The 27412-nt window shown below is 38.6% G+C and overlaps 1 protein-coding gene across 1 annotated transcript in view; it reads right to left on the reverse strand.

Annotated features, from left to right (window-relative positions):
* The window catches only part of nrxn2b (neurexin 2b), a 639543-nt gene that overhangs the window by 531894 nt on the left and 80237 nt on the right, over positions 1-27412 (reverse strand). The window contains exon 3 of the mRNA XM_030722576.1: positions 4411-4440. Within this exon, the coding sequence (XP_030578436.1) occupies positions 4411-4440 (30 nt within the window). The remainder of the gene's footprint in view (positions 1-4410; positions 4441-27412) is intronic.

A 27412-nucleotide genomic window follows, 5' to 3' on the forward strand; every position in this document is an offset into this window, starting at 1 on the left:
TCAATGGACTCTTTAGAAGTGGAGGTGTGTTTTCTGGAGTGACAAATCACGCTTCTCTGTCTTGCAAGTCTGACAAATTTGGGCTTGGTGATTGCCATTAGAACTGTACTTGTCTGACCGCATTGTGCCAAGTGTAAAGTTTGGTGGAGGGGGGGATTATGGTGTGGGGCTGTTTTTCAGGAGTTGGGGCTCGTTGCATTAGTTCCCGTGAAAGGAACTCTTAATGCTTCAAGACATTTTGGACAATTTGATGCTCTCAACTTTCCAGGAACAGTTTGGGGATGGCAACTTCCTGTTCCAACATGACTGTGCACAGTGCACAATGCAAGGTCCATGAAGACATGGATGAGTGAGTTTGGTGTAGAAGAACTTAACTGGCCTGCACAGAGTCCTGACCTTAATCTAACAGAACACCTTTGAGATAAATTTGAGTGGAAACTGTGAGACAGACACTCCCAGAAGAGTTGAAGCTGTTGTGGACCAACTTCATATGAATTAGGAATAGGCTCTCACTCAAGGTTATATGCATGTGAAGCCAGATGAGTGAATACTTTAGGCAATATAGGATATATAATCAAAATTTCTAAGTTTGTATTAATGGAATTATGTTAAAAGGAAATGGGAATGAAATAAGAGTCTGATAAAAATCTCTCCAAGAAGGAACTCATGACTGTACAACAAAACAAATTCAGAGATTTAAGTAGTGAATTTACAAGAAAAAAAATTTACAATAAAAATAAAGGAACAAAATTGCTTCACTTTGCACACCTTGTCAGTATTGCCAATTGTGACTGATACAGACTCAAAAAGGTGGATCAGGCTGGACTACAGCAGAGCCATTCAGTTCACTTATCTTTCACTATACCACATATTGGCAGGAGTACACTGGTTTCTAGTGGGAAAGCTGACATAGCACGGAGGAAGGTATCAGTAAAGCAGCAGCAGTTTAGAAGTGTTTCAGTCTAGCTGGACCAGCAGCTTTCATTTGTATGTTACAGTAGAAAGCACGGAATTTCAAACACTTGCTTAAAAACAGAGAAAATTTATGACAAAGCTTAATATTGTTACAACAAATTAGTCAGCTGTTGTTTTTGTACGTATTAATGCTTACCCTGTTAGTTTTTTTGTTAAGTCCGACGCTTTTAATTTTTAAAGGGCATGACCAGTAGCAGGAAAAGACTTTGTCTGAAGGAAGAATGGATGACACACACTGTAAAAAGGCTTCTTCCAGCAGAGTGAACATTAATATTTCTGATCTTATTAGCACTTTATTGTGAATGCTTGTGTGACCTTTCTGTTTTTTAAGTGAGCATTTGTAAACTAGTAAAAATTGCTCTTTTAGACCAAATATACAACGCGTCTTTCTATCTTAACAGGCTGTTAGCGTTCTGTGGTTGAAATATTTTTGTAAACTAGAAGAAAGTCCATTTTTAATGTGTGTTTTGCAAAAATTAAATTATATGCAAGTTCTAAATTCACAGAGTTAAAGCTACATTTCACATGTGACTATGTCCTGGTTATTTTTAGGGTGGCTGTAGCTCAGTAGGTAGAGCAGGTCACCTACTGATTGGAAGGTCAGCGGTTTGATTCTTGGCTGCTCCAGGCTACATGCCAATGTATCCTTGGGCAAGATACTTAACCCCAAGTTGCTCTCTGATGCAACTGTTGGAGTATGACTGTTTAAAAAAGCACTTAGCTTAGTAAACATGGAAGTGCTTGTATGAATGGGTGTGCATGGGTAAATGTGTTGTATAAGTGCTTTGAGTGCTCATACTGAGTAGAAAAGCACTATATAAGAACTAGTCCATTTACCATTTATTTTTTTCTGTAAAGACAATTGTACATTGTCATGATTGTTTTAAGTAACATATGATTTAAAGAGTTAGACCATCATTCAGCCCAAATAGTTACATATAATGTTATTTAAAGTGGAACAAAGTCCCACTTCCAAATGTTTAATGTAAAAAAATCATAACGCCAGTGTTTGATTTGACATTCAGCACAAAATGTTTTTCTGGTTCTTTGTTATCAATTGTAGGAAATATTGCATTCAAGTGAAGGAATTGTATTCTTAATTAATTCTTTAATTCTTAACACAGAATTCAATAATTGGTATCGGACTGTTGCTTGCTAATGGTAATAGCCGTGACAAATTACTAATTGTAGTGATACTGATCTGTTCCCATAGCAAACCACTGAAATTCTCAGCCCTGCGCAACGATACTTCAGCCTGGCACAGTGCTGGGCCATAAACTGCTGGCTAGAACTTTGACCCTGTCTAAATCAGTATAAAGTGCTCCTTTGAATAGGTCCAATATACAGCAATGTATCTTCCTAAGTCAAGCTGCATAATTTTGGTAGCCTTGTTACAAAATCAGGCACGGTATGTTAGCAAGTGGCCTTCTCTGGGATAACAAGTTTGATCAAACCTTGCAAAGTAAAGCACCACTGTGCTGTGCAGGTTTTCTTGTGGGATGAAAGGACTTGATCTGGGTCTGGAGAGAGCGGTCTGCTTGATCTGCAAGCTCTGCAGAAATAGACTCAGCATGTACTGTAAAGGTGGTAGCGTAGAAAAAAAAAAAAGAAAAGAACAGCTACACCTGCACAGACACACAGTGATACACTGAAAAGAAACAGAAGGCATTAGAATGGAGGTTTTTGGATGTTTCATCACAGCACAATTGTCAGAATTGGCAAATGGAAAAAGAAAGCTCATATGGGCTGATTAAGAAGTGGAGTCACTTCTTCTGATTAATAATGAGCAGTGATCAAAAAAAAAAAAGCATTTATGCCTTTTGCCATCTACAGTGAATCAATCAGCACACATCTAATGCAAACTAAATGTGTGTTTAAAGTGTGTCTTGATTTTCCACATCAATCTTTGATACAAGCGGTACAGTTATGTAATTTCTTCACATCATTATTATATAAGGTCTAATCTCAGCTTTGTGACGTGGAAAACCAAAAAAGACGAATGAGATGACTGGTACAAATCCTCAAAATATTTTATATTAGCTAAGGTGACATTTATAGCGATAGATATTTAAAGCCCAATTTAATATTAAATTTTTTTATTGAATTTGATCTCGTCTACTATTTGTTCAGTACACAAGCATTTTTTTTAGACAGTAACATGATAGAGTAAAAACAAAGTGAAGCAAACTGAAGATCTGAGTCAAAGGGAATCAAGGGGAAGGAGCTGTGGCTCAAGCCTGCTTGAATCACTGACTGCCATGATAGAAGAAAGCAATGTCTCCACCCCAGTAAAGGTCAGAACAGGCACTGCACTTGTTCTTTTTCTTTCTTTCTTGTGGACGTTGCTTTAACACTTTTCTTTTTTCTACGAAAAGTTCTCACTGGGAGGCCAGAAACAGAGAAAGGTCAGAAAAATGAACAATATAACTGAGGGAAAGGTAATAGACATGCAGTTTAAAATGCATTTTGACTGCACAGATTGAAATAAAATTGCAATAAAACTCACATTTAAGCTTTTGCTCATGAATTAAACCCCTTTCTGAAAAATATGTCAAATACACAAGGAGGCTGAAAAGGATCAAATCTGAGAGAGAGAAAAAGTGGGGTGTGGCAGGGATTAAACCGCTGGTGTGTGATATATGCAGGTGCTGTTGACATATACATTACAATCAATTATATCAGTAGCATCCAGTGTTCACAGCATTGTAAAAACAATTGCAAACACATTGTCTCGAAACAGAATGACACTGAGAATACAAGAATCATCAGAACTTGAACTGTTGCCCTTTAAAATATCTGAATGCCAAACAATGGGAATGTCAGCAGAGTGGTGATGAGAAACTCTGCACATTCGACAACACTTTCACCTTGAAGTGTTAGTGAATGAGAGTGTAGACACATTTTGCTTTTGTAACTTTGACCAGCAAACACATTTCCAACAGAATCAGCATCTTTTTTTTTTCTTTTCTTTTTAATTATTCTTGTTTAAACCCAAGGAAAAGGGATAGCAGAAAAGTGTTACCTTCAGCCCCGGGGTCAGGTCGTCGGGGTCAAAGGTGGTCAGAGGTGAAGGTCCAGGACGTGAGCCATAGGACAGGACAAAGGGTGGGACACGTATTGGTGGAGGTCACAAAACAGCACAAAGATGTGGCAGCAGGGAGAGGAAGGAGAAGCAGGAGGCATAACCAAAAGTAATTTTTAAAAAAAAGATGGGGAAAGTGACAAAGGAGGGGCAGCAACAGGGGAGAATGATGCAAAGGATTGAAAAGCAAAGGAGGATTTTTGGGAAAAATGGAGGATTATGGCACAGAGGGAAGGTAAATGCAGAGGAGGAAACTGTGAGAGAAAGCAGTAGTTTTGAGGGACTTGGGGCAAAGAGGCTGAGTCAGCTCCTCTAAAAAACAGAACCAAAATAAAAAAGGAATGAACCCATACCTTGGTCGTTTAACGTCAGGTGCGCCAGACCTTGAAAGGGAAAAAACAGAAAAAAAGAACAGAAAGAGGAAGAAAAGAAGGTCATAAAAGGCACGGGAAGAAAAAAAGCATTGTCACAACGTTGGACTGCAGTTTGTGACAGACATCCTGGGGCAGACTTGGATGTCAGAGTTCAAATCAAAGGTAAAAAACAAGAAAGAGAGAGGAAGATAGAGAGAAAGAGCGAATAGTAACAGAAAACAAGCAAACACTTCTTGAGTGAGGTGTGTGGGGGGTGAGGGGTTAGAAAAAAAAGCATTTTTATTTGGCGCAACCCCCGAAGGCTATTGCTCTCACAAATGCTTTTTTTTCCTCTGGAGTACTTATGGAACACACAGAGAACTGTTTGGCAGAAAAGGCTTGAACTGGGTATCTCATATCCAACTGTACTCAAACCACAGAAAAAAAGAGAATCCGAAAGAATCTGAGCTCTGTAGGGTTTCACACAGAGGAGGTAAAAGAAAATTCTGGAAAATGCTACAGGATAAAACTTTCTCCCCACCCTAATGTAGGTAGACATCATCACAACACCCATTGGAAATAGTAGGCTACCAAGCAAACATCTAGCCAGCGCAGATCAATAGATTAAACAGAGCTGTCCACAATAAGCTCCTGCTGATGCAAGTATGCAAGGCACATTAAGCAACTTCTGAATAGCCACAGTCATAGAAAACAATTCAATGCACTGTTATTCATAATTCTCACACAAACACACACCGACACACACACACACACACACACACACACACACACACACACACACACACACAAGCACACAAAGAGCACCCCCCCCCCTCCCCCCACAGAGAAACACAAACAACATGCTTTCAACTGTCTTTGAGATGAGCAACAATCTGAGCAGTGCCCACCTGTCAAAGGTTGTTCCTCAAACTAAAGGAAGTTACAATAACAAAAAGAAAGAAAAAAAAAACAAGAGTTTATTTTTCCTGATGACTTATCACCACAAGAGAAACATAAACCGTGCACACACATGTGTGCACATACAAGTATGTGCATATATATAATGCACATATATCGATAATAACATTTTAACATCCCAACCTCACTGCAAAATTATGTCTGTTATCGTGCCTACAGTGACAGATGTAACATTTTTCAGCTTCTACAGTATATACCTCTTCTTTGGGAAAGCTATCGTACTGGTGATTACAAGGAAAACACCTGGCAGAATGGGAAAGTAGCTGCTGAAATAGTTCAATCAGCTGACAGCGGTCCAAAACTACACACATACAGTAGCGTATCTTGTGGATAGAATTCCTGGAAGTAAACCATGTAATATAGATAAATCAAACTAAAAAAGACGGAAGCGCTATGGCCTGAAGCAGAGTTTATTCCCAAATAAACTAAACAGCTACAGCAAATTGGATTTAACCCCAGGCTGCACGGAATACAAACAACACTATGTCTGCTGAATTAGAAGACCTAAAAGGTCAAATCTTTTCAACTCAACCTGTCTTTTCTTGATCAATACCACTTCAAACATAAGACTTTTGCTGAAATCAGAAAGACAGCTCAATCTGAATAACCATTTAACATTAAGGCAGCACAGAGCAACGGTCCTAAACTGCTGAACTGCGTTTCTGATTTGAATATCAGCATTCACCAACACAAACAAGAGTCATGCATGTCACAAAGGAAATACCTGTTAGCATTTAAGAGTCTAAAGGCTGCAGTCATGAATGCAGTAATCAGATCTGCGTATTTTATGACATTCTGGTATTCTGCACATTCTTGTGGATAATTAGCTAACAAAGTGCTTCAAAGTAGAAGATATCTGGCATATATGTGCAGGTTTTCACTTCTCCTCCTGAATAACAAATGTGCTAAAATACAGATTCAGAATTCTAGCAGTGCTAAAGAGGTGCAACGATGTCAAAACAGCCTGCGTGCCCACAAATGTTGCAGGGTTTGTCTCTGTGATGTCTGTGTAACAACTTTAAGCACAAAAAGTGGCCAACTGAGTTGCTCAACTTCTAAAGTTTTCTAGACATTTGGTATCTACTGTTTCTTGAAGGAGCAATGGAAAAAAAGAAAAAATGTGTATAGTCAGAAGTGGCTAGCTGTTAGTCTATACACAAACACATCTACACTACCAACCAGCAGGCAGGCAAATCAGAATGCAAAGCCTACGGAAGCTCAAATGACTCTTCACTACAAGCTGTTCCTATTGTCCTCTTTCTTAATAACATCTGTGATTCGGGGAAAGGAGAAATATACAGGCAGAGTGTTTTATTTATCTGGCTTCAGTCCGTTTCCTGCCGGCCCTTTGCAGGGAGTTCAATCATTCTCACTCTGCCTCCTTCTGTTTTTGTTCCCTTGCTCATAATCCATTAAGGAGATAAGACGAAGGCTCCTGCAATGAAACAGAATGGTGCTGTTGCTGCATACCAAATCATTCAAATACACCCCCACCTCCCACCCCGACCTCATCCAGCTCAGCCAGGCAAAAGGCAGTGGTACAATTTTATGGAAAAAAAAAAAAAAGGCAAAGAAGAAATGAAACAGACGGGAAAAATGACAAAAAAAGAGAGAAAGAAACAAGCTGTCACTTGGCATCCTCGCAGCCTGTGTAAACCAAAGATTCACAGACAGGTGTGCCGATAACAAAGATAGCCAAAAAATAATCAAAAGGAGACACTGATTCCAAGGTATTGTATTAAAATGTAAAATAGAAAAATGTAAAAGATTTCTTCCAAAATTGCAAGACACAAAAGCCACATACACACAAACACACGCAACCAGTCGCACATATCATGATGTCAGACTCCCAGCATGCCAGATCCTGATCAGGGAGTAATGACTTTCACTAGCAAGTTGTTGAAAGAGAAGCATTGGAGCACGAAACAAATTTACCACAGCCAAAAGCGGCGTTGCTCGACACATACTGAACATTTGTGAACGTGACAAAATCTGAGTCCAAACTTTTAAGTTTTCCCATCTCGTTGACATCTGAGCGTTTGATTACATCCTTGATTTTGGTGAGTACAGATGGGAGTGCCTAACGGAACCGGCACTGTTTATAGAATGGCTGGGATTGGATGGTCATGATTGAGTGGCAGATGGAGTAGGGTAATAATTCTGTCATTAGGAGGAGACAAGCTTGCGTCTTATCTGGCATGCTCCTGTTCCCCTTTGTTTTTCACCCCCATATTTTGACCTCTTCTTGTTTCCCATCTTCACACCCAGTCTTCCATTAGCCAGCTGCTGTCACCTCCTCCTCTCTTCTTTCTCATCTGGCTTTCTTTTGCTCTTGTCAAACTGAAATAACCCAGATGCAGAACAGAGGCCTAGACAGGTTTGCAGTAGCAAGGCAAAAGTGTTTGTCAGGGTGTGTGTGTGTGTGTGTGTGTGTGTGTGTGTGTGTGTGTGTGTGTGTGTGTGTGTGTGTGTGTGTGTGTGTGTGTGTGTGTGGAAATGAATTTCTTCTCACAATAAATTAAATTTTAATATCCATGTCACAGACATATCTTTGTGTACAGCTACTTTCAGTATTGCTATTTATTTAGACTCTTTCTCTCTGACCGATCTTTCTGAGTTAACTTCAGTAGTTACTTCTTCCAAGCCATCAACGTGTCTATTAGACCCCATTCCTACAAGACTGCTCAAAGATGTCCTACCATTAGTTAATGCTTCAATCTTAAATGTGATCAATCTCTCTTTATTAACTGGCTACGTACCACGGGCCTTTAAGGGGGCAGTAGTTAAACCATTGCTTAAAAAGCCATCACTTAGCTAATTATAAGCCAATCTCCAGCTTTCCTTTTATCTCATGAATTCTTGAAAGAGTAGTTGTAAAACAGCTAATTGATCATCTGCAGAGGAACGGTTTACCTGAAGAGTTTCAGTCAGGTTTCAGAATTCATCACAGTACAGAAACAGCATTAGTGAAGGTTACAAATGATCTTACAGCCTCTGACAGTGGACTTGCATCTATATTTTCATGCAGATGATAACCAGCTTTATCTATCCACTTACTCTGGATGGCATTACCTTGGCCTCCAGTAACGCTATGAGGAATCTTGGAATTATTTTTTGACCAGGATATGTCCTTCAATGCGCATATTAAACAAATATGTAGGACTGCTTTCTTGCACTTGTGCAATATTTCTAAAATTAGAAACATCCTGTCTCCCTGTGATGCTAAAAAACTAGTTCATGCACTTCCTACTTCTAGGCTGGACTATTGTAATTCATTATTATCAGGCTGTCCTAAAAGCTCCCTGAAAAGCCTTCAGCTGATCCAAAATGCTGCAGCTAGAGTACTGACAGGGACTAGAAAGAGAGAGCAGATTTCTCCCATATTGGCTTCTCTTCATTGGCTCCCTGTTAAATCTAGTATCAAATTTTAAAAAGTCTTCTTGCATACAAGGTCTTGAATAATCAGGCTCCACCTTATGTTAAAGATCTTATAGTCCCATATCACCCTAATAGAGCACTTCGCTCTCAGACTGCTGCTTACTTGTGGTTCCTAGGATACTTAAGAGTAGAATGGGAGGCAGAGCCTTCAGCTTTCAGGCCCCTCTTCTGTGGAACCAGCTCCTAGTTTGTACTCGGGAGACAGACACCCTCTCTATTTTTAAGATTAGGCTTAAAACTTTCCTTTTTCATTGAGCTTATAGTTAGCTTATAATTAGATTCCCGTGATGCACTATTTCTTTTTCATTTGCCTCTTTTCACTCTGTTTATACCCCACTCTGCATTTAATCATGAGTTATTATTAATCTCTGGCTTTCTTCCTCAGTGTGTCCTGACTCACAGGCAGATGACTGCCCCTCCCTGAGCCTGGTTCTGCTGGAGGTTTCTTCCTGTTAAAAGGGAGTTTTTCCTTCCCACTGTCGCCAAGTCCTGTTCATAGGAGGTTGTTTTGACTGTTGGGTTTTCTCTGTAATTATTGTAGGGTCTTTACCTTACAATATAAAACACATTGAGGGGACTGTTTGTTGTGATTTGATGCTAAACAAATAAAACTGAATTGAATTGAAGTGAACTGGGAAGTGCATGTACAAGAATAACTTTGTCTGATAATCCTTTACAACATTCAGAGATATTTACAGATTATGAGCACTGTCCTACACACACAGACACACACACACACAGACACACACACAAAAAAAATGTTCTAGGTCTCAGGGCAGAAACATTAACACACATTTGGAGGGAAGAAAGAAAAATTGGAGTCGCTATTATTGTCTTTTTCTACCCATTATGGACTTATTTTTTGTTCCCTCCCTCTATCACTTGTTCTTTGGAAGAACATCCATATTCACTTCAGATGAAAGTGTTCACTTTGCAGGCCCCCCTGTGGTGTTGGAATAGCATGTTAAACAGCGTCATCCTCTGAGGAGTCTCACTCAGTTTATATGCTTCCTGAGAGCAAATGCCAAACTGACACAAACCCTTTTTTGTACCTGCTGATCCCAAGATAGTAGTCAACAGCAGTTAAACATACTGTATATGTTCAAGGACACTGCCTCTGATAACTTTAGTGACTTCAGTAATCATCACCGAAAACCAAACAGCCAAAGTGTATAAAAGTCCCGAAATATAAAATAAGAACAATAAATCCTTTTATATGCAGCTCATTGCTTAGTGCACCCTTGGCACATGATATAAAAGTGCACACTATCCAAAACATCTGACACATCCACAAATCAATGGTTTTTACTAGACCTGGGCTAAGATAAAGTTTCACAGTATGATTATTACTTTATGTCTCTCATTTCTGAAAAGTGCAGGCACGGCTCTGGAGTACTGAGAAACAAACTAGGGCAATTTGTAAAAACATCTGCTGAAAGATGTTGGAAAATGGTTCTGATTGAACGTGAACAATATTCATCCCAGTAGTCTGATCTATAATGTAGTATCTTTGAGCAGCTAAAGTAATATTAAACTGTGGCTGATTTAAAGTGCTTTAATAATTAATTGTGGATATCTATTCTGTGAGAGAAAGATGGAGATAGTAGGAGCTAAGGGGCTAAGAACACCTCTGCAATCCTGCTTCAATTTCTTTCAGTGCCCTATTTCAAAAAGGAAGAGATGTGCAGTAAAGGTCTGCAATTTAACATTAAAGGAAATGTTTCATTTATTCCACAGCAGATCACAGTAGACTCAACAAATTTAGCTCATTGTGAGGATGAGAAGGCAAAAAGGGACTTTGTGATTTACCTAATGTTTGCAACGACACCTCAATCAAATAGCTATGCAAACACCTGAAAAGCTTTGATCCATTCAAATTTGGTCAACAAGTTAAGCTTTTGTTAGTGTACCTTCAAAAGTATGCCTTTCTGTACAGTACTGTGTAAACTGGGTAAACAGTAGTATTTGTAGTGTCTTCTCTTTTGCACAAACTAGAAAATCGCAGATGCCTGACATCACCCAAAAGATTCAAAGCAGATGTTTTCAAGAGTTTATCTGCAAGTAGCATATGATGCTGCTTAAGTCTAATGGGAGCAAAAGTATGAATTTAAGAACTGTTGAGAATCCTGGATAGAAATTATCAGCGTGGAACATTTTACATCCACGAGTTTGATCAGCTGTCAAAGCAGTCAAGCAAACAAAATCCAATCATTTCCTTTGGTAAGCCCTTATGATACAATTACTAACATTCAAAACAAAACATGCGAAAGAACCCGAAAGTAGAAAAAAGGGCAATGACTTGGCTTTGGGATTTGTTAAGGTAATTTATTACATACTTGTACTGTAGACTTCACAGCTCAGCACCACTTTTGACACTGAATCCAGGGAGGCCACAACTTTTTCTTCCTCTATTAAGGACAAAACTACTTGTTTATACTGTTGAATATTAACTGGAAAAAGATGTTTAGATTGAAAAATCTGAACACACTCCTATCTTTCCTCCACTTCTACTTTTGAGGCTGGGACTCATTTAAGGATTATAGGATCCCGTAGATATTGCATTTAAGAGTCAATTTTTATGCATTTACAATGCAAGAGTACTAGCACTTTGAATGAAGACAAAAGCCCTATGATTACACTTATGCATATTTTCAAATATAAAAGTGAATAACAAGTGCAATGCCTAAATATGAAGCAGATTCACAGCTGTAAATTAAGAAAAAAATTAAGAACAAAAGGTATTTTACAGTGGGTCTATGTGCAGGAGGTGAGCTGTCAATACTAAAGAATAGTAGAAGTTTTACTATTCTTTATTATTAACAATTTTTTTGCACAATATCTGTTTTTCCTCTCAACGTGTGTTTATCATGGCAAAGTGTGTAATAGACCTGCTGGTCCACCGTATGGATGTTGCACTCTGACTGACCTCGGCGTGAAATGAGCATGCATGCTTAAGTTGCAGTACCAGCAGGGGGCGATGATTTATTTAAAGCCAGCCCAGTCAACGCATCTTTGTCTTGATTTGTAGCCATTTCGATGATGCTACATTACAAAGATTACTTAAGAAAAAGAAAAGACAAGATGTAGGGAGACCAAATGAGAAAACATAACAGCCATCAAGCTTGTTGGCTTTAATTCAATTATCGCCCCCTGCTGGTACTGCAACTTAAACATGCAACTTAAGCATTCGTATCCATTTCACGCCTAGGACAGGCAAAGTGTGACATCCACACAGGGGACCAGGAGATCTATTACACGCTTTGCCGTGATACTAAGTTATACTGACGAAGATCAACCCAAGCTTGCAATGAGCTACCCACATATACAGACTTCAGCCTAATGCACAGGCCAGCTTGTGTTTTTATGCAATATTTGAACATTCATGCATTAAACCATTAAGGATTAGTGTAGTAAATATACAAAAATCTTGTATGTATAGGAATGTTTGTTCCTTCATTTGATGTGTAGACTTCTCACAAACATCCCTAGACTTTCATTGTATCTTAACAAAAAATCTACACACGCAATATGCACATTTTATAGTTATTTTCTGTGTGTGTATGCATACATCTGATTATTGTAGAAATACCACAGGGAACTGTTGACCCCAGGCAAGGCACTTAACTAAGCCAGTGAAGCAATAAATCTTTATGGTCACTTTACATTTTACACAGCAGCAACTGCTATCAGCAGCGATGCACAAAGTCATTTGGAAGTCTGTCGAGTGACTATTCATAGTTACAATGAGACAGTGCCACAACAGGTAATTAAGACTGTACATGCCAAGGTTTGCAGACACACAATTATAGTTATAGTTAAAAAGCATCAGCATTTCATAACTAAAAACCTGTCAGTGCAGCATGTGTATTTTTATTCAGCATGGATCTACCCATAATACAAATGTATTGAGTGTTGTTTATTGTATTAATAACACTTTACTCTGAATGTGGGAAGCTAATGAAGGATCGCAATGGAAAATATTTCACATCAAGATATTGTGCTCCCCAAGATCTCCTAATCAGCTCCACAACACTCAGTAAATCATTCTGGCTCCCACTTCTCGTTCATTAAAACACAACTACGTCATAAAATATATCAGAGCATCTTGGAGATTGCCCGTGAGTAGAGATCTTACAGTCACTGATCTGTCTTAATTAAACAGTTCATAAATAAACTGGACCTCCATATGTCAAACCGGAGAACTAATTTCATGTTCTAGCCATCAAAACTAACACACAGAAGGGAAGTTGGCGATTTCTTCACTAATGCCAATTTATACAAGACAAGCTAATGTAGCTCAGGGGAGCTTCAGTGTTTTACCAGCTCTTAGATGAAACCCCCAATGCATTCACTTCAAAGGAGAACCTCCACAGGTGTCGGGGTAGCTCAGCGGATAGGCGGGCGGCTATGTACGGCACGTGGCGGTGCATGAAGCCCAGGTTCGTGTCCCGAGCTGTGGCCATTTACTGGGTGTCTTCCCTCATCTCTCTTGACTGTAACCTATCAACTAAAGCTGCCAAAGGCCAAAGAAATTGTGGTGGAGCATCATGTCCTGGAGAGTTTCTACTACAAATAAAATGGTGCACTTTTCTGTTTGTCCCTCTTTTATTTGTATTTTTTCCCAATTACCAAATATTTGGGGTGCTGGCCTGGAGGAGTCCTGCTCTTGTGAAAATCAATATATTCTCAGTTTATCCTCTGTTTTATTTTTATTTAGGAGGTCAAAACTCATCACCATGGACATCAAGTGTTGTCTCAAAGCAACTATATATCCTTCATCTCTTCTTCCTAATCCCCCAACTGCCAGAACTGCAGATGTACCTTACGCCACTTCCCTAGTCCATCCGTCCTCTTTCAACAGCCAACGTCATAGAATGAATGCCTCTGATTGCCACTTATAGGCTCTACATTTTACAGAAGCTGAAAGTGGGGTGTGGACCACAAAATGCATGCTGCCCTGAACATTTTTTTTTTTGAAGCTATAATTACAACGTCAGATATGATGGAGAAATAAGCAGCCAGGCAGCATTGAAAGGAAGGAAGGAAGCCAGCCCTTAAGTGGAAGATTTCCACATAGAACCACAGCACATTTATTAAGCACAAAACCCCACCCTAACACCAACATGCACATTACTCAAAGCTGCTAGCATAATTTCAGACCCTCATTCCTCTTTTTGCTTTTGTTTTTCCTTGGTGATATACTCAAATCCAGCCTTGTTTCATTTAAACTTAGAAAAAGTTAAAATAATAACCTCCAGTGTATTAGCCACTCATAAGCATAAGGAGAAGCACCTTAAACTCAAACAGGTGAAAAAATAAATTAGAATCCTCTACAGTAATAGACATCATCCTCGAACAAGGATATAAACAGACAAACAATCTGTCAGTAATAGATATGTTCAGTACACTATATCAAATTAGGATGGATGGTTTAGGAAACTATTTTCCACAAAGGTTTTTGATATCAGTCCCACTTCCATTGCAAAGCAATCCCACATTAGTGACACACAGTAAAAACAACAAGAAAATCTCCTGGACCTTTGAGCTATAAACGCTCAAGTCAGAGGCAAAGTGATCTACAGGGACATTAGTGCAAAATAACACCTTGCCTTGAGCCTTTGTTGATGTTTAATGTTTCATTTTGACAATCTTCTCCCTTCAGGCTCCGTTTAGAAGCTCAATCCTGTTTCTCTCCACTAACAGCCCCACACTGTGTTCTGTAGATTTGTGTTAGGGAACGAAAAAAAAACAATTATAATGATTTTTCCTGAATACGGAGCTGCCCGTGAGTTTCTGTCAGAGCGACTTCCTGTCTTGTGTCAGGGGGTGGGTCTCAGCAGGTAACTACAACAACAACCCATAATGGAAAATTAATGTCTTCCAACTGAGACAGCACACTAACTTCACTGACTGGGTCGGGTAAACACCATTAGACCATCAAATCTGTAGTTCTCCAAGAAGTTCAGTCATTTGCGAGCGCTGAGTAATTATAGCAAAATTCATGGAAATTTCTGTAACAAATGTATTCATTATTCATGTGTCTATTTTGTAAGACTGGAATCCTGTTTGTGAGAAACGATCAGCAGCTCGATTTAACTGAGATTGGAAAGTCCCAAATGGTGTATGCTCCCTGCTCACTACAGGATAATGATGTGTTTCTTTGTAGCACAATGGTGAATAAAAATTTACTTAAACAGTTATTTTTCAGAGTGCTGAATTATAAAAAGAGTGTTAAATAGTTTATTCTAATAATCAGACTGAATCTCTGAATTTTTCTTAAAGCAATATAATAGTTTCCAAGTGATTTTCTTTAATGATTTAAAAAAAATACCCTTTTACAGGCCTTTTACATCCTCAAGAGAAACCTTGACCCTTGTACTTAAGGGAGATGTCAAATACAAGAAAGAAAATATCTGAAAAATGTCATAAGATTTGTAGTCTTTATATAAAAGAAGTTAAATTTTTTTTTAAAAAAAGCACAGAACACTGTTCAGTCTTTGTCTTTCCATATTGTGAATGTAATGTTATGCCTAAATGAAGGTAACAACAAATCCCAAGTTGCTTTTTCATTGAGATACAACACTATCATGTTTAGTTTCAGCAGCTGAGCAAAAAGCCCTGCTGCTTGCTTTCATGTTGCCAAAGTCTAATTAGGCAAACTGAACAAATAGCAGTAAGACAGAAGTCCTCTGCATATTCAAACAAAAGGGCTCCTGAGTTTGAGCAACCAGAAGGAGCTGAAGGGAGGGAGAGCGAAGAGAGTGAGCTGATCACGAGAAAATTAAACGGCATTGAACCTTGTAAACAAATATTTCAACAATGTTAAACACAATGTAGGAAATGTCTGGTGCCGCTGTGGTGTGAAATAGCCTTGCTCTGTTTGAAATGGGGTTTCACGTGTGATGGACACAAAACTTAATAAATAAATAAATGAATGAATGAATAAAAATAAATAAATAAACACTAAAAGGAAACAAAAAGCCTCACATGGGTCTCTGATCAGTAAATTTGTATGTTAATACAAAGGGTTTTAATAGAAAAGGTTTCACATAAATGTGACCAGTGGAGCAGGATGAGATTTTCTACTAAGAAGTTAAGCAGAATCCATATTTCCACTCATCATAGAAAGTCCAGTATTGCCTTTATTAATAATTTGTCCTTTACTGATATGTTCCACCTTGAGCTGTCAGCTACTGTATATATTCTGGTACTGTAGTCTTGCCCAGAATGTTGAGGGGAAAGAAAAAAAAAAAGACACCAATCAATTGCTTCACCCTCAACAACACAGATAGTTTTTTTTCTTCCCAAGTTTGGTTCTCTTGAAAGTCATTCTTCACTTTTTAGGCCTTGTGTGGACAAATGCATGAGGTACCATAGCAAGCTGACCCTTGCTGTCATAGCAACAGATTAGCATCTTGGCATGATGATGGTCACACTAGTGTTTTCACATTCTGCTTCACACAAATCTGCTTCCTTTCTAACAAAATATTATATAATTATATTAAGGATGCAGTCAAATCTACAGTGCTATACATATAATATATATGCATCTATCTAAGTAGCTCTCAGGCACTGGGGGTATAAGCAATATACTGAACTGCAGCACTCTGGTAGTCAAATCATATTTGCATAGTGAAGAATTCCATATCATATTGCAAGGACTGTATTATGCCTGTAAATGCATTTGTGTGCATAATAATAATTAAAGCTACAAGCACCAATGAAAGGGCCCTTGCACCTGGGCGCGCACTGAGGCATGCCATGGTCAATGTGTGTAGTGGTTGAGTCCCTCTACGGTTTGTGCGTGCTCATGTTGCCATGTTGTCATGTCCACTAATTACATATCACACTGCTGTATATAATGTGTGGGCCCACCAATGAAAATTTCATGCTCATGGGATGATGATTATCAACCCACTGCTGATTTCCTGTTGCCACTACGTGGCACTATGAGTGTGACCTATAATTGGCACACAGATATCTTCAAACTCAGACTCTCATCAAGCATGCAAAGTTTGAGACAGACTGGACAATGTATACAGTATTTGAGATGTAACAATTTTGTATCCAGTGGCGAACGATTTTGGCGTGCTGCTACAGACACGCCCTTCAACAAAAACATAAATGCTTTACAATTTAACATCACCAAGGTCTTTAGATTGCACTTAACAAAGATCATGTTGATCTGATAAAATCTCTAAGAGAAATTCATTAAAGTACAAAGACTGAAAATGGCAAAAAAAAATAAAGAAAAAACGAAAATGCCCCATTACACCTTAAATTCAAAATGGCTAACTTCCTGTTGGGTTTTAAAATACTTTTTTGAATATCTCAGAGTGTTCCATGAGGCTGCAAATTTTCAGATACACAGATGAAACATAGCCCTGGGGCTGATTTTTTTTTTATTTTCTTACGAAGCTATGCGGCACCATTTTGCCATTTTCAGTAATCAAATCAATAAAGCATGAAACTGTTCATTAGAATGGAGGTGTGTGCCAGATTTCATGACTTTTTAAGCTTGCCAAGCACCTCAATGAGCACTTACTGTTTCACTGCGAATCGCTAGGGCACCAGGGTGCGCAGTTAAATGAAAACTCACAAATTTCACACTGGAGCATCATCAAGGTCTGAAGTTTATGCACACTACTTTTAAGCAGTCAACCTATATAACTATCAATGTGTTTAGGGTTGGACTCTTATCAAACCTGTGAAGTTTGGTGCAGATTGGACAATGTGTCTTTGCGTTACATCAATTTCATGCTTTATGGTGCCAGGGTCATGACCTTTCAAGAAAGCTCACAGTTTTCAAAACAATATAACACCAACTCCTTAAGGCGTTCTTGACCAAATTTTAGATGGTGCTGCTCAACCAGCTGTACAACATGACATTTCCTGTTCCCACTAGATGCCACTGTGACTATCCTTAAATATTGCCATACCATTGCCTTCAGGGGCAGACCCTTATCCCATTGGAGAAGTTTGGGCCACATAATGTATATGTGAATGAGGACCAATTAAAATTTCATGCTGAATTATCTAAATTTCCCACAGTGCCACAGCCTTCACCAGGTCTGCAGTTTAGACTGACCAAATATGATCCCGGAGGAGATCAAAAAAGTTTGCGCGCTAAATTGACTAATAAATTTAAAATGGTGGACTTCCTGTTGGGTGTATGGCATCACTCTGAGAGGATTTTTTCTGTGTCTTGGCATGTTACATATGTGTACCAAAATTCATAAATGTACTGTATGTGAAACAGAAGGGTGGGGCTCATCTTTTGCAACTTTCATGGGTTTTTGAGCATGTTTAGGCCCTCGAAGGAACAAAAGAAAGTAACAAACGAACTGCAGATTATGTTAACAGTCAAAGTCAAGAATTATAGACTAAGCCATTCATTTTTTAAAAATTATTTTACATATTTAAAAAAAACAGTACTAAACACATCTGCACATTCTTGAAGCAAGAATGTAAAAAGAAACTAAAAGTAGTTTTAAAATTTTAGAATCTTAAATTTTGCTGAGGTTTTGTGACAGTTTTATCACTGTCTCAACAAGTTTTCACCGAGCACAATTTTCCCACAGTCATAAAGGGGTTTCTACATATGCTAAGCATTTGATGGATGCTATTTATGCTATGGTCCAAGTCATCCAAATAGCTGACACTGACGTGAAAAAGTATTTAGCCACTTTCTGATTTCTTAGTTTTTTTTTGCATATTTGTCACACTTAAATGTTCCAGATCATCAAATACATTTTAATATTAGACAAAGATAACCAAAATGCAGTTTTTAAATGATGATTTCATTTACTAAGGGAAAAAAGCTATCCAACATTAGCTGGCCCTGTGGGGGGAAAAACATTATTAACTCTTAAACCTGAGCAGCAAGAACTGCAACCAAGTGTTTGTGATAACTGGTAATGAATCATAGTTCCATCAGTTATGGCAAGTCATCCAGATCCTGAAGCAGCAAATCAGCTCTAGATCATCACAATACCACCACCATATCTGACTGCTGGTATGATGTGCTTTTTATGAAATGCTGTGTTCATTTATTTTTTCGCATAGGGCCATGTAGGTTTGGATAGCTTTTTTCCTTAATAAATGAAATCATAATTTAAAAACTGCATTTACCTGGGTTATTGTTGTCTAATATTAGAATTTGTTTAATGATCTAAAACATTTAAGTGTGAGAAATATGCAAAAAAAAACAAAATTAATAAATCAGACAAAGGGCCAATACTTTTTCATGCATCTCAGAATATAAATTTACTGAACTGTTGGTTTTTATTAGTGAAATAATAAATGACAACAAGCTCAGGACAGCCACAATGAAATCATTTTTAAAAAATGTGCTCCTTCATTCATCAAATGTTTTGCTCTTGTCTCATTTCAGCTCCAAGTGAGAATCATTAGGCTGCTTCAAACTGTTATCATTTACAGTTGTGGTAGTTTCTTATTTTTTCTCCTCACACACACACAGACACATTTCATTTGCGGTTGATAAGAGACAGCTGGAGTGAAATAATTTTTAACTGTGGTGCAACAACATGTTATGTTACCATATGCATAATAAAAACTTTCCAACAACACCAAACCGACATCCTTCTATCGTCTACTTTATATGCCTCTGACCAAACAAACTCAGTGAAAGTAAACCAGCGAGCAAGTGAGAGAGTCGTGTCACCAACAAGTTGGATAATTTATGCGGATTTATCAAATATGAATCAAGCCCATTTATATCAGTTTCACAGGCACCTAGATATATAAAATAAAAAAGGAATATTAAATAATAAATCATGTAAATTACAAGTGAAATAGATTGAAGCAGCAACTAGCCCCAACTAGCTTTTTTGAGACCTCAGGTGCAAGAGATCCGAGACGTATTTGTGTAAAACGTCCTTTTGCCAATGCCCTTAGGAATCTGAGTAAATATTGTCATCACTGCTCCTGCCAAAACCACCACCACGACCACCATCATTTTGGCTGGCACTCAGAAAGTGTAGGATTGCTTAATCAGATAGGGCTGTTATGCTAGGCTCCACTGATCCCATCTGTCACGACTTCATCCTTGGATCCACTGTGCTGTTTCAAGCCCCACAACAGCTCTTTAAGAAAACCACTCAATCTGTTCTCTGAGCTATTTTTGCATCCTTTACATTTTTTAAGCAGAATGTGGAAAGGGAAGCGTTGAGAAAAGGTTTCATAACACAAACAAATATTTTCACTTATATTTGGAAAGTGGGCAGCCTGACCTCCCTGATTTGCGATCCCACCCTCCTCTGTCCTACATCCGCTACCTCCACCTCCACAGATGGATCTGGCAATAGATCAGTCGGGTTTGGTGTTGCCTGAGTCACCATTTATTTGGCACTCATGAGTCCTTATCCTCGTGATGCCAACTGCTCCTAACAGTGTGTCAGTGGCTCAATACAAGTCTATGCTTGATCCACTCATCCCCAGTGGGCCAAAAGAAACTGGATTAGTGGCTCAGAAAGCAAATGAGAGAGAATGTGAGAGAGAAAATAGAACCTAAATTTGGTGCCATTGTCCCTTCCTGTATCTAGTGGCATAGGGGTCACTGGTTTACAAGTTGAAGAAGGCAGATATGACAATACAGGAGGAAGCTGTTCCCAATGGACTTTTTAACTTATATATCCCATCTCTCAGTGCTCTCATAATGTTAACACAGAGGTTCTCCCCATGACCCCAGTCCCTGCTCCAACACACCTGATTCAAAGGATCAACTGGGTATTAATTGGTGCGGTTGCCTATGAAGAAGATATGCAGCAGTGAAGGACCTAAAAACCTAAACCAACCAGAGGCAGAGTTTAAAAACACTATTTTATGGCCATAAACAAAATGGTCTAACTGCATAATGTTGTCTGAGGCAACAAACCAAAAAAATTTTATTATAGTAAATAAATTGAATCAAAATAAATCTTTAAACAACCTAATATACTTTCTTACATATTATTGCAAATATTTTTAATACAGTGATTTCAATTTAAGCATGTTTAATTTGATATTAGTGTTAACAGTAACTGGTACTGTATCCAACGCAGATTTGATTCTTTAAAGGACAGCTACACTCCCAGGTCAAAGGTCAAACCTTCTATTTTATTGAACAATGACATGTCTTGTGTTACTACAATAAAAAAATGAATACCGTATTTTCCGGAGTATAAGTCGCACTTTTTTTCATAGTTTGGCTGGGGGTGCGACCTATACTCCGGAGCGACGTATATGTGACATTCAGAGGTGGCAAAAGTACTGACATTCTGTACTTAAGTAGAAGTACAAGTACTTATGTTAAAAAATACTTTAGTAAAAGTCAAAGTACTGGTTCAACTTCTCTACTTAAGTAAAAGTAAAAAAGTACAGGCTCTGAAATGTACTCAAAGTAAGAAAGTAAAAGTAGTTCTTTGGAGGATGTTTCTACCTGCTATTTTTGTGTAAAACAAACCGAACCTCGTTATATATTATTGTAATAATATAAAATAAAACATGAGAATACAAATGTTATTCCAATCTAAATTTTAATTCTAATGAATGCACTCAGCTTGAATCACAAACTGTTAAAGGGAATTTAAACACAGCTCTGTTCTCTGTGTCCTCCATAGTAGAGGGTGACTGTGCCTCCACCTAAACACAAACATGAGGATACTCAGGGGTTACAGCGGGATTCAGAAGGTGGAGGAACCCTAAGATCAGCTGTAGTGGCTCTGCATGGGGAGAAGAATCACAGCTTTCTATTGTGAGCTGCAGTAAATGATGTTGGTGTGCAGGCTGTGATCAGCTGACCTGCTGCTGCTGCTCTGAGGTTTACTGCTCTGTGTGGATGAACTGAACTCTCAAAGATGTAACCCAGTATTTCACAGCTCTCTGAGCTGATCTCCATCCCCTACACTGACAGCATACAGGCTGTAGAAATGTTGGATTCAGTGAATGAATCTCAGCATCAGCAGCTTTGATTCAAACTCATCTCTGCTGCACTGATGTAACCTGTAACTCTGACCATGAACACAAACACTGTGCTCCAGTCCAACACAGAGCTTTACTGTAAATACAGTACAACAAGCTAACCTATTTATTACACACTAAACTGCAGTATTTTCATACAATCTTTGAATAACACAGTCAGCATACTTCAGTTTGTTTTCCAGTCCTTACCTTTAATTCTAACCTCTCTTCTTCCTCTCCTGTCCTCTTTCTCCATCTCTGAGTGAACTTCTCTCTCTTTGCTCTCCCTGAGCAAAAATGCAGCAGCTCTTCTTTTAGCTAGCTGTGTAACAAACTGCACACACTTTGTGTGTTTGCTGATATTTGTTGAGCATTAAGAAACGTTGCATTTACCTGCCACACGTTACTCCCTTCATGCTCGCTCCTCTTCAGTAGCGCTAGCTAAGCTGTTTATGTGCCGCAGCGCAACTTACGGACTCAGTCCGGCCTGATTATAGCGCTATAAATGATACATTAATTATATGGGTTTGCGTATTTAATCCCTTTGTACGAGATAAGCCCCGATGATGGAGGATACGCAGTACGATTGTCTCTTATGTTATTATTCCTCCATTTAGGCTCAGATCGTTTTATGTTTTAAGGCGCACTGACCGGAAATGCAAACTTCTCTCTGACGTTAAAAAGTAACGAGTCTGTTTGAAAATGTAAGAAGTAGAAAGTACAGATACTTGCGTAAAAATGTAGGGAGTAAAAGTAAAAAGTAGTCAGAAAAATAAATACTTAAGTAAAGTACAGATACCTGAAAAATCTACTTAAGTACAGTAACGAAGTATTTGTACTTCGTTACTTCCCACCTCTGGTGACATTTATAACACATGAACCAAAATACTCCAGCCACTTGACATCTCCGTGAACTGCAGCTTTAAGGCAGTCTTGCGTAACCTGTGGGCGCAGTGGATGATGGACGGAGAGCACAGCTTAACGGCAACTGGGAGAATGCGCCACCCAACTTTCCTGGAAGTCATTGGATGGATCAAGAAAACATGGGCTTCAGTGACAAACCATCCTGTTGGGATTCAGAAAGGCTGGAATAATTGGAACTGCAGCCGACGACGAGTCTGACTAACGCGACACAGAAGAGGAAGCGGCGCTTCGTCTACGGAGTGTACGGAAGTGTTTAGAAGTGACACCGAGGATGAAGAATTCAATGGATTGATGGTTTGGTTAACTTGTTAGTATGTTCTTTATGCTATGGTTATCTGAATAACTTAATGTTACGTTAACATACCGAACACGTGTTCGTTGTGCGTCATGTAGCTGAATGTGCTACGTTAGCATAACGTAGGCGTAACCGTGTTCGTCCTGTTCTTTAATCCATTATTATTTTAAATTGCCGTTCAAGATGGAATTTCTGCTCTGGGTCTCGGATTCTATCAAACCCCCCCCCCCCCCACCAAAAAAAAAAAAGTATAAGCCAGTGCGACCTATATATGTTTTTTTCTTCTTTATTATGCATTTTTTGGCTGGTGCGACCTATACTCCGGAGCGACGTATAGTCTGAAAAATACGGTAAGTAACATTTGGGTTGGTCTGGTTTAAAAATAAATGATCTGAGCAATTCCTAAAAACAACAATTACAGTTAATTTGCTTTCTCCTAATGTTTGGTAGTTAAGCGCTTTATTTGAACAGTGCAGCAACTGTGAGTCAATCTTGCAATCTAAAAGATTAACTGTATACTGTATGTAGATTAAAAAAGGAATGCCATACATAGAGACATCACAATACAAGGTCTAGTCTTAGACATGGAGCTGCAGTGCAGTGTAAAAACACCAAAGCTGGTCTGGTTAGCACTAAAGATATTGTGAAAATCAGAAAAAACAAGCTTCCCGAGGATTACTTCTAATCCAAGCATTCTCTGTGAATGCTAATGTGCCAGCTTGAGGCACAAAGAACTAGAATTCCCTGCGGGCTACCACTGCTTCCTTTTACTTATTAGAACTCTTTGTGGCAGTATGAAAAAGTGATGTAGGAGCGCCACAAGTAATAACATTAGCATTTGTTAAATAATCAGGGCAGTGCTGTGGTAAGACAGGCTAAAGGCCACTGACGAGTACCTGACATCTGTTCATCAGAGGTCAGCCTGGCATGACTTGCTTGTTCATCTCGTCTCTCAAAAGCTTAAAACACACGCGCTGATAATCACAATATGAACGCTCACAAAATGCAGAACACTTGTTCTCAGACTATCCACTGTCAAGTACGACAAACTGGCGACAAAGTCACAAAACTGCTAAATCCAATTACCTTTATCTGCCCAGAGCTGAAAGGAAGACTGAAAAAGCAAGAAGTTCCCTCAATGAAATACTCTTTTTGCCATGAAGTTCTCTCTGCTGAGCCTCTGTAGAAAAGCCTATGTACAAGTAAGTGGTATCTGCAGAATTTTCTCATTAGACTGAAAAAAAAGAAAATAATAATAGTAATTGTATATATATATATATATATATATATATATATATATATATATATATATATATATATATATATATATATATATATATATATAAAATGTGTGTTATATATTGATGTACAATATGAATTTTAATATAGACCACAAAGGAAAAAGTGTCTTAGAAATAACCCATATTACAGTCATTGAGATTAATCAATTTTCATATAAGCCCTTATAATTAAAACTAATTGCACAGTTAAAGAAGGCACCTGAAACGGGGATAAAGATTGATACCAGCTGTAGTGGAATGGATCTGCTTTGGGAAAAGAGTCAGGCAGCCAAATCAATAACTGTTTGAGTATTTCATCAGTGTGAGTAACAAAAGCATATAATTAGAGCTGCCTCAGAAATACCAAAATCAATCAAGGGGTGTTTTTTTTTTTTTTTTTTTTTTGCTCGTGCTTATGACTGACAATTCAACCCTTTTCTCTGTTGTTTCTAGTTAACAAGGTGGTAGTGGTTCCTTCTGTGCATTCAAATTGCCCTAGATACAGCATCCATGCAAAGACTGTGGCTTGTCTGCATTCATCTCCCATACTGTGTCCGTTCCCTTTTTTGCACCTCAAGTATCTCTCAGGACCTCTGCGTTTACTGAAAGCACAGAACCTCAGGGAAGAGGTGAAGAGTGATCAGTGTCATCTTCACTTCATTGCTATGATCAACGGTGCCTCTTGGGGCTCCAACCAACAAATCTGGGTACTCGGCACTTCAGAAAAGGCGCCATCTGCCGCTACCATCCCCGGGGCAGGGCGGCAAGCTGCAGTTCAATGTTGCTGCTGTGGAATATGACTACATGTTTGTGAGCATATCAGCTTGAGTTACTAGGTATGGTTTTACATGTTAATGAGCATCTGTGGCTTGCGAGAAGCACGCATTTAAAATGCTTTTATGTTTTCACACAGTACTGGAGCAGTGCATTGCAGCAGGTTTGTGTATGTGTGTATGTATATTTGCATTGCACCTTCAGCACATGCACTACTGTGATTTAACATGATAATAAACTCATGCCATGAAGAAGAAACAAAGAGCTCCATGCAGCTCTTACAATGACAGTATTGTGCATGTGTGTTAAAGTTGGTACCAGCATTAAACCGACACTGAAACTAGTACTAAATGCATACCTTTTTTTTAAACAGATCTACTTATACTTGGGCATTTACACAGAAGAGACTAGGGGTGGCTGTAGCTCAGTAGGTAGAGCAGGTCACCTACTGATCAGAAGGTCAGGGGTTCGATTCCTGGCTACTCCAGGCTGCATGCCAATGTATCCTTGGGCAAGGTACTTAACCCCAAGTTGCTCTCCGATGCAACCCTCACATATCTTTATCTGACCAGAGCTGAAAATATGAAGTGTGAATGTTAGATAATTAAAGCACTTAGCTTAGTTAATATGGAAGTGCTTGTATGAATCATGGGTAAATGTGTTGTATAAGCGCTTTGAGTGCTCTGACTGAGTAGAAAAGCGCTATATAAGAGCTAGTCCATTTACCATCACTGTGGCAACCAGAGACCAGCCAACCTTAATAAGCTTTGGCAATGATACACAAAATAATGGAGAGAAACTCATTTCAACTTCGAGGCAAACAACTGAAGCGACTACCCAGAAGAGTGAAAGATCCTGTTGATTGACAAACAACACCGGAAATGTCCTCTAACAACCAACAGTCAACAACAAAGTGGGTGTCGAGCAATGGAGTTAAGGCTTTAGTGTCTCAACATGAAAAAACATCGGATGCAACATAATTTAAACTTTGCTAATTCTATAAGCACTGACAACAATTTCAGAAAGCTTGCTCACTGGCCTACAAGGTGTGCATTTCTATATACAGTATGTATTGCACAAATTACAAATACATTTACAGAATGATACCAAGACTCACTTCAGATTCTGGCCATGGAGGTCTCTGTGTCCTTTTTTTTTTTTTTTTTTTTTAATAAGAAACGGACAATATGCATGCGTGTTTGGGAATGTGTGCATGTGTGTGGCTTCCTCTTCTTATCTCTTTCTACCAGGCCACTCTGCCGACATGCACTCCAAAGAGCCCCTAGTTGTCATTCATGGCGACACGCAGCCTGGAAAAATGTCACCATAAGGGGAAGGTGAGAGACAAAGCGAGAGAAATACACACAGAGAAAGCAGCAAGTGGCGAGGGTTTGAAGCCCAACAAACAGCCATGCTACCTTGGTGGGGTTCCATTATCTTTTCTGTTATACCTCATCATAACTGCAGTACCACCTGCATACACATATGCAGTGATTTAGGGTGATCTGGCATGTGAAACAGCACCACATGAACAGGCTTTCTAAATACAGCGTTGTAACAATCAAGGGTAACAGAAAATTTAATCTAAGGTTCTCATTTAAAATATTTGGTTAAACGAAGCAGCAACGACAGAAAGTCTCCCAGTTTGTAATTATGAAAATAAAAAGCGGGACATTGGAATGAAACTCGCTCAGAAACTTTGTGGACATATCTAGAATGCATGAAAAGCAAACTGCCTAGTACGATAGAATGAAGGTCGCAGAATATTTGACAACAATCAAATGCACACATACTAGTTATGTCTTAAAGTGTAAGGTTCATTTACGGCATTAAGAAATTCACTTTAAATCCTAAATAGCCTAAATGTTAAAAAAGAAAGAAATAACTAGCTCAGTTCTAAAGCAAATATATATTTTTCAATCATGAAAACAACCTTCAAAATACAGAAGCATCCTCTAACCCAAGGTCTGCTGCTTTTAATCTCTAATTGATTAATTATTGATCAGCTTCTTACAGTTAAGAGAATAGATGCTTTCTGATCTTTCTGTAATTTTTTTAAAGTGTGAGGGAGTTAACTTTATGATGACTGAGAGTTGTGTTTTTTTTTGTTTGTTTGTTTTTCGGAAACAGTTATACACTACTCAAAAAAATAAAGGGAACACTCAAATAACACATCCTAGATCTGAATGAATGAAATATTCTCATTGAATACTTTGTTCTGTACAAAGTTGAATGTGCTGACAACAAAATCACAGAAAAGTCATCAGTGGAAATTAAATTTATTAACCAATGGAGGCCTGGATTTGGAGTCACACACAAAATTAAAGTGGAAAAACACACTACAGGCTGATAT

Source organism: Archocentrus centrarchus, assembly GCF_007364275.1.
Source record: "Archocentrus centrarchus isolate MPI-CPG fArcCen1 chromosome 18 unlocalized genomic scaffold, fArcCen1 scaffold_23_ctg1, whole genome shotgun sequence".
Classification (NCBI taxonomy): Eukaryota; Metazoa; Chordata; class Actinopteri; order Cichliformes; family Cichlidae; genus Archocentrus; species Archocentrus centrarchus.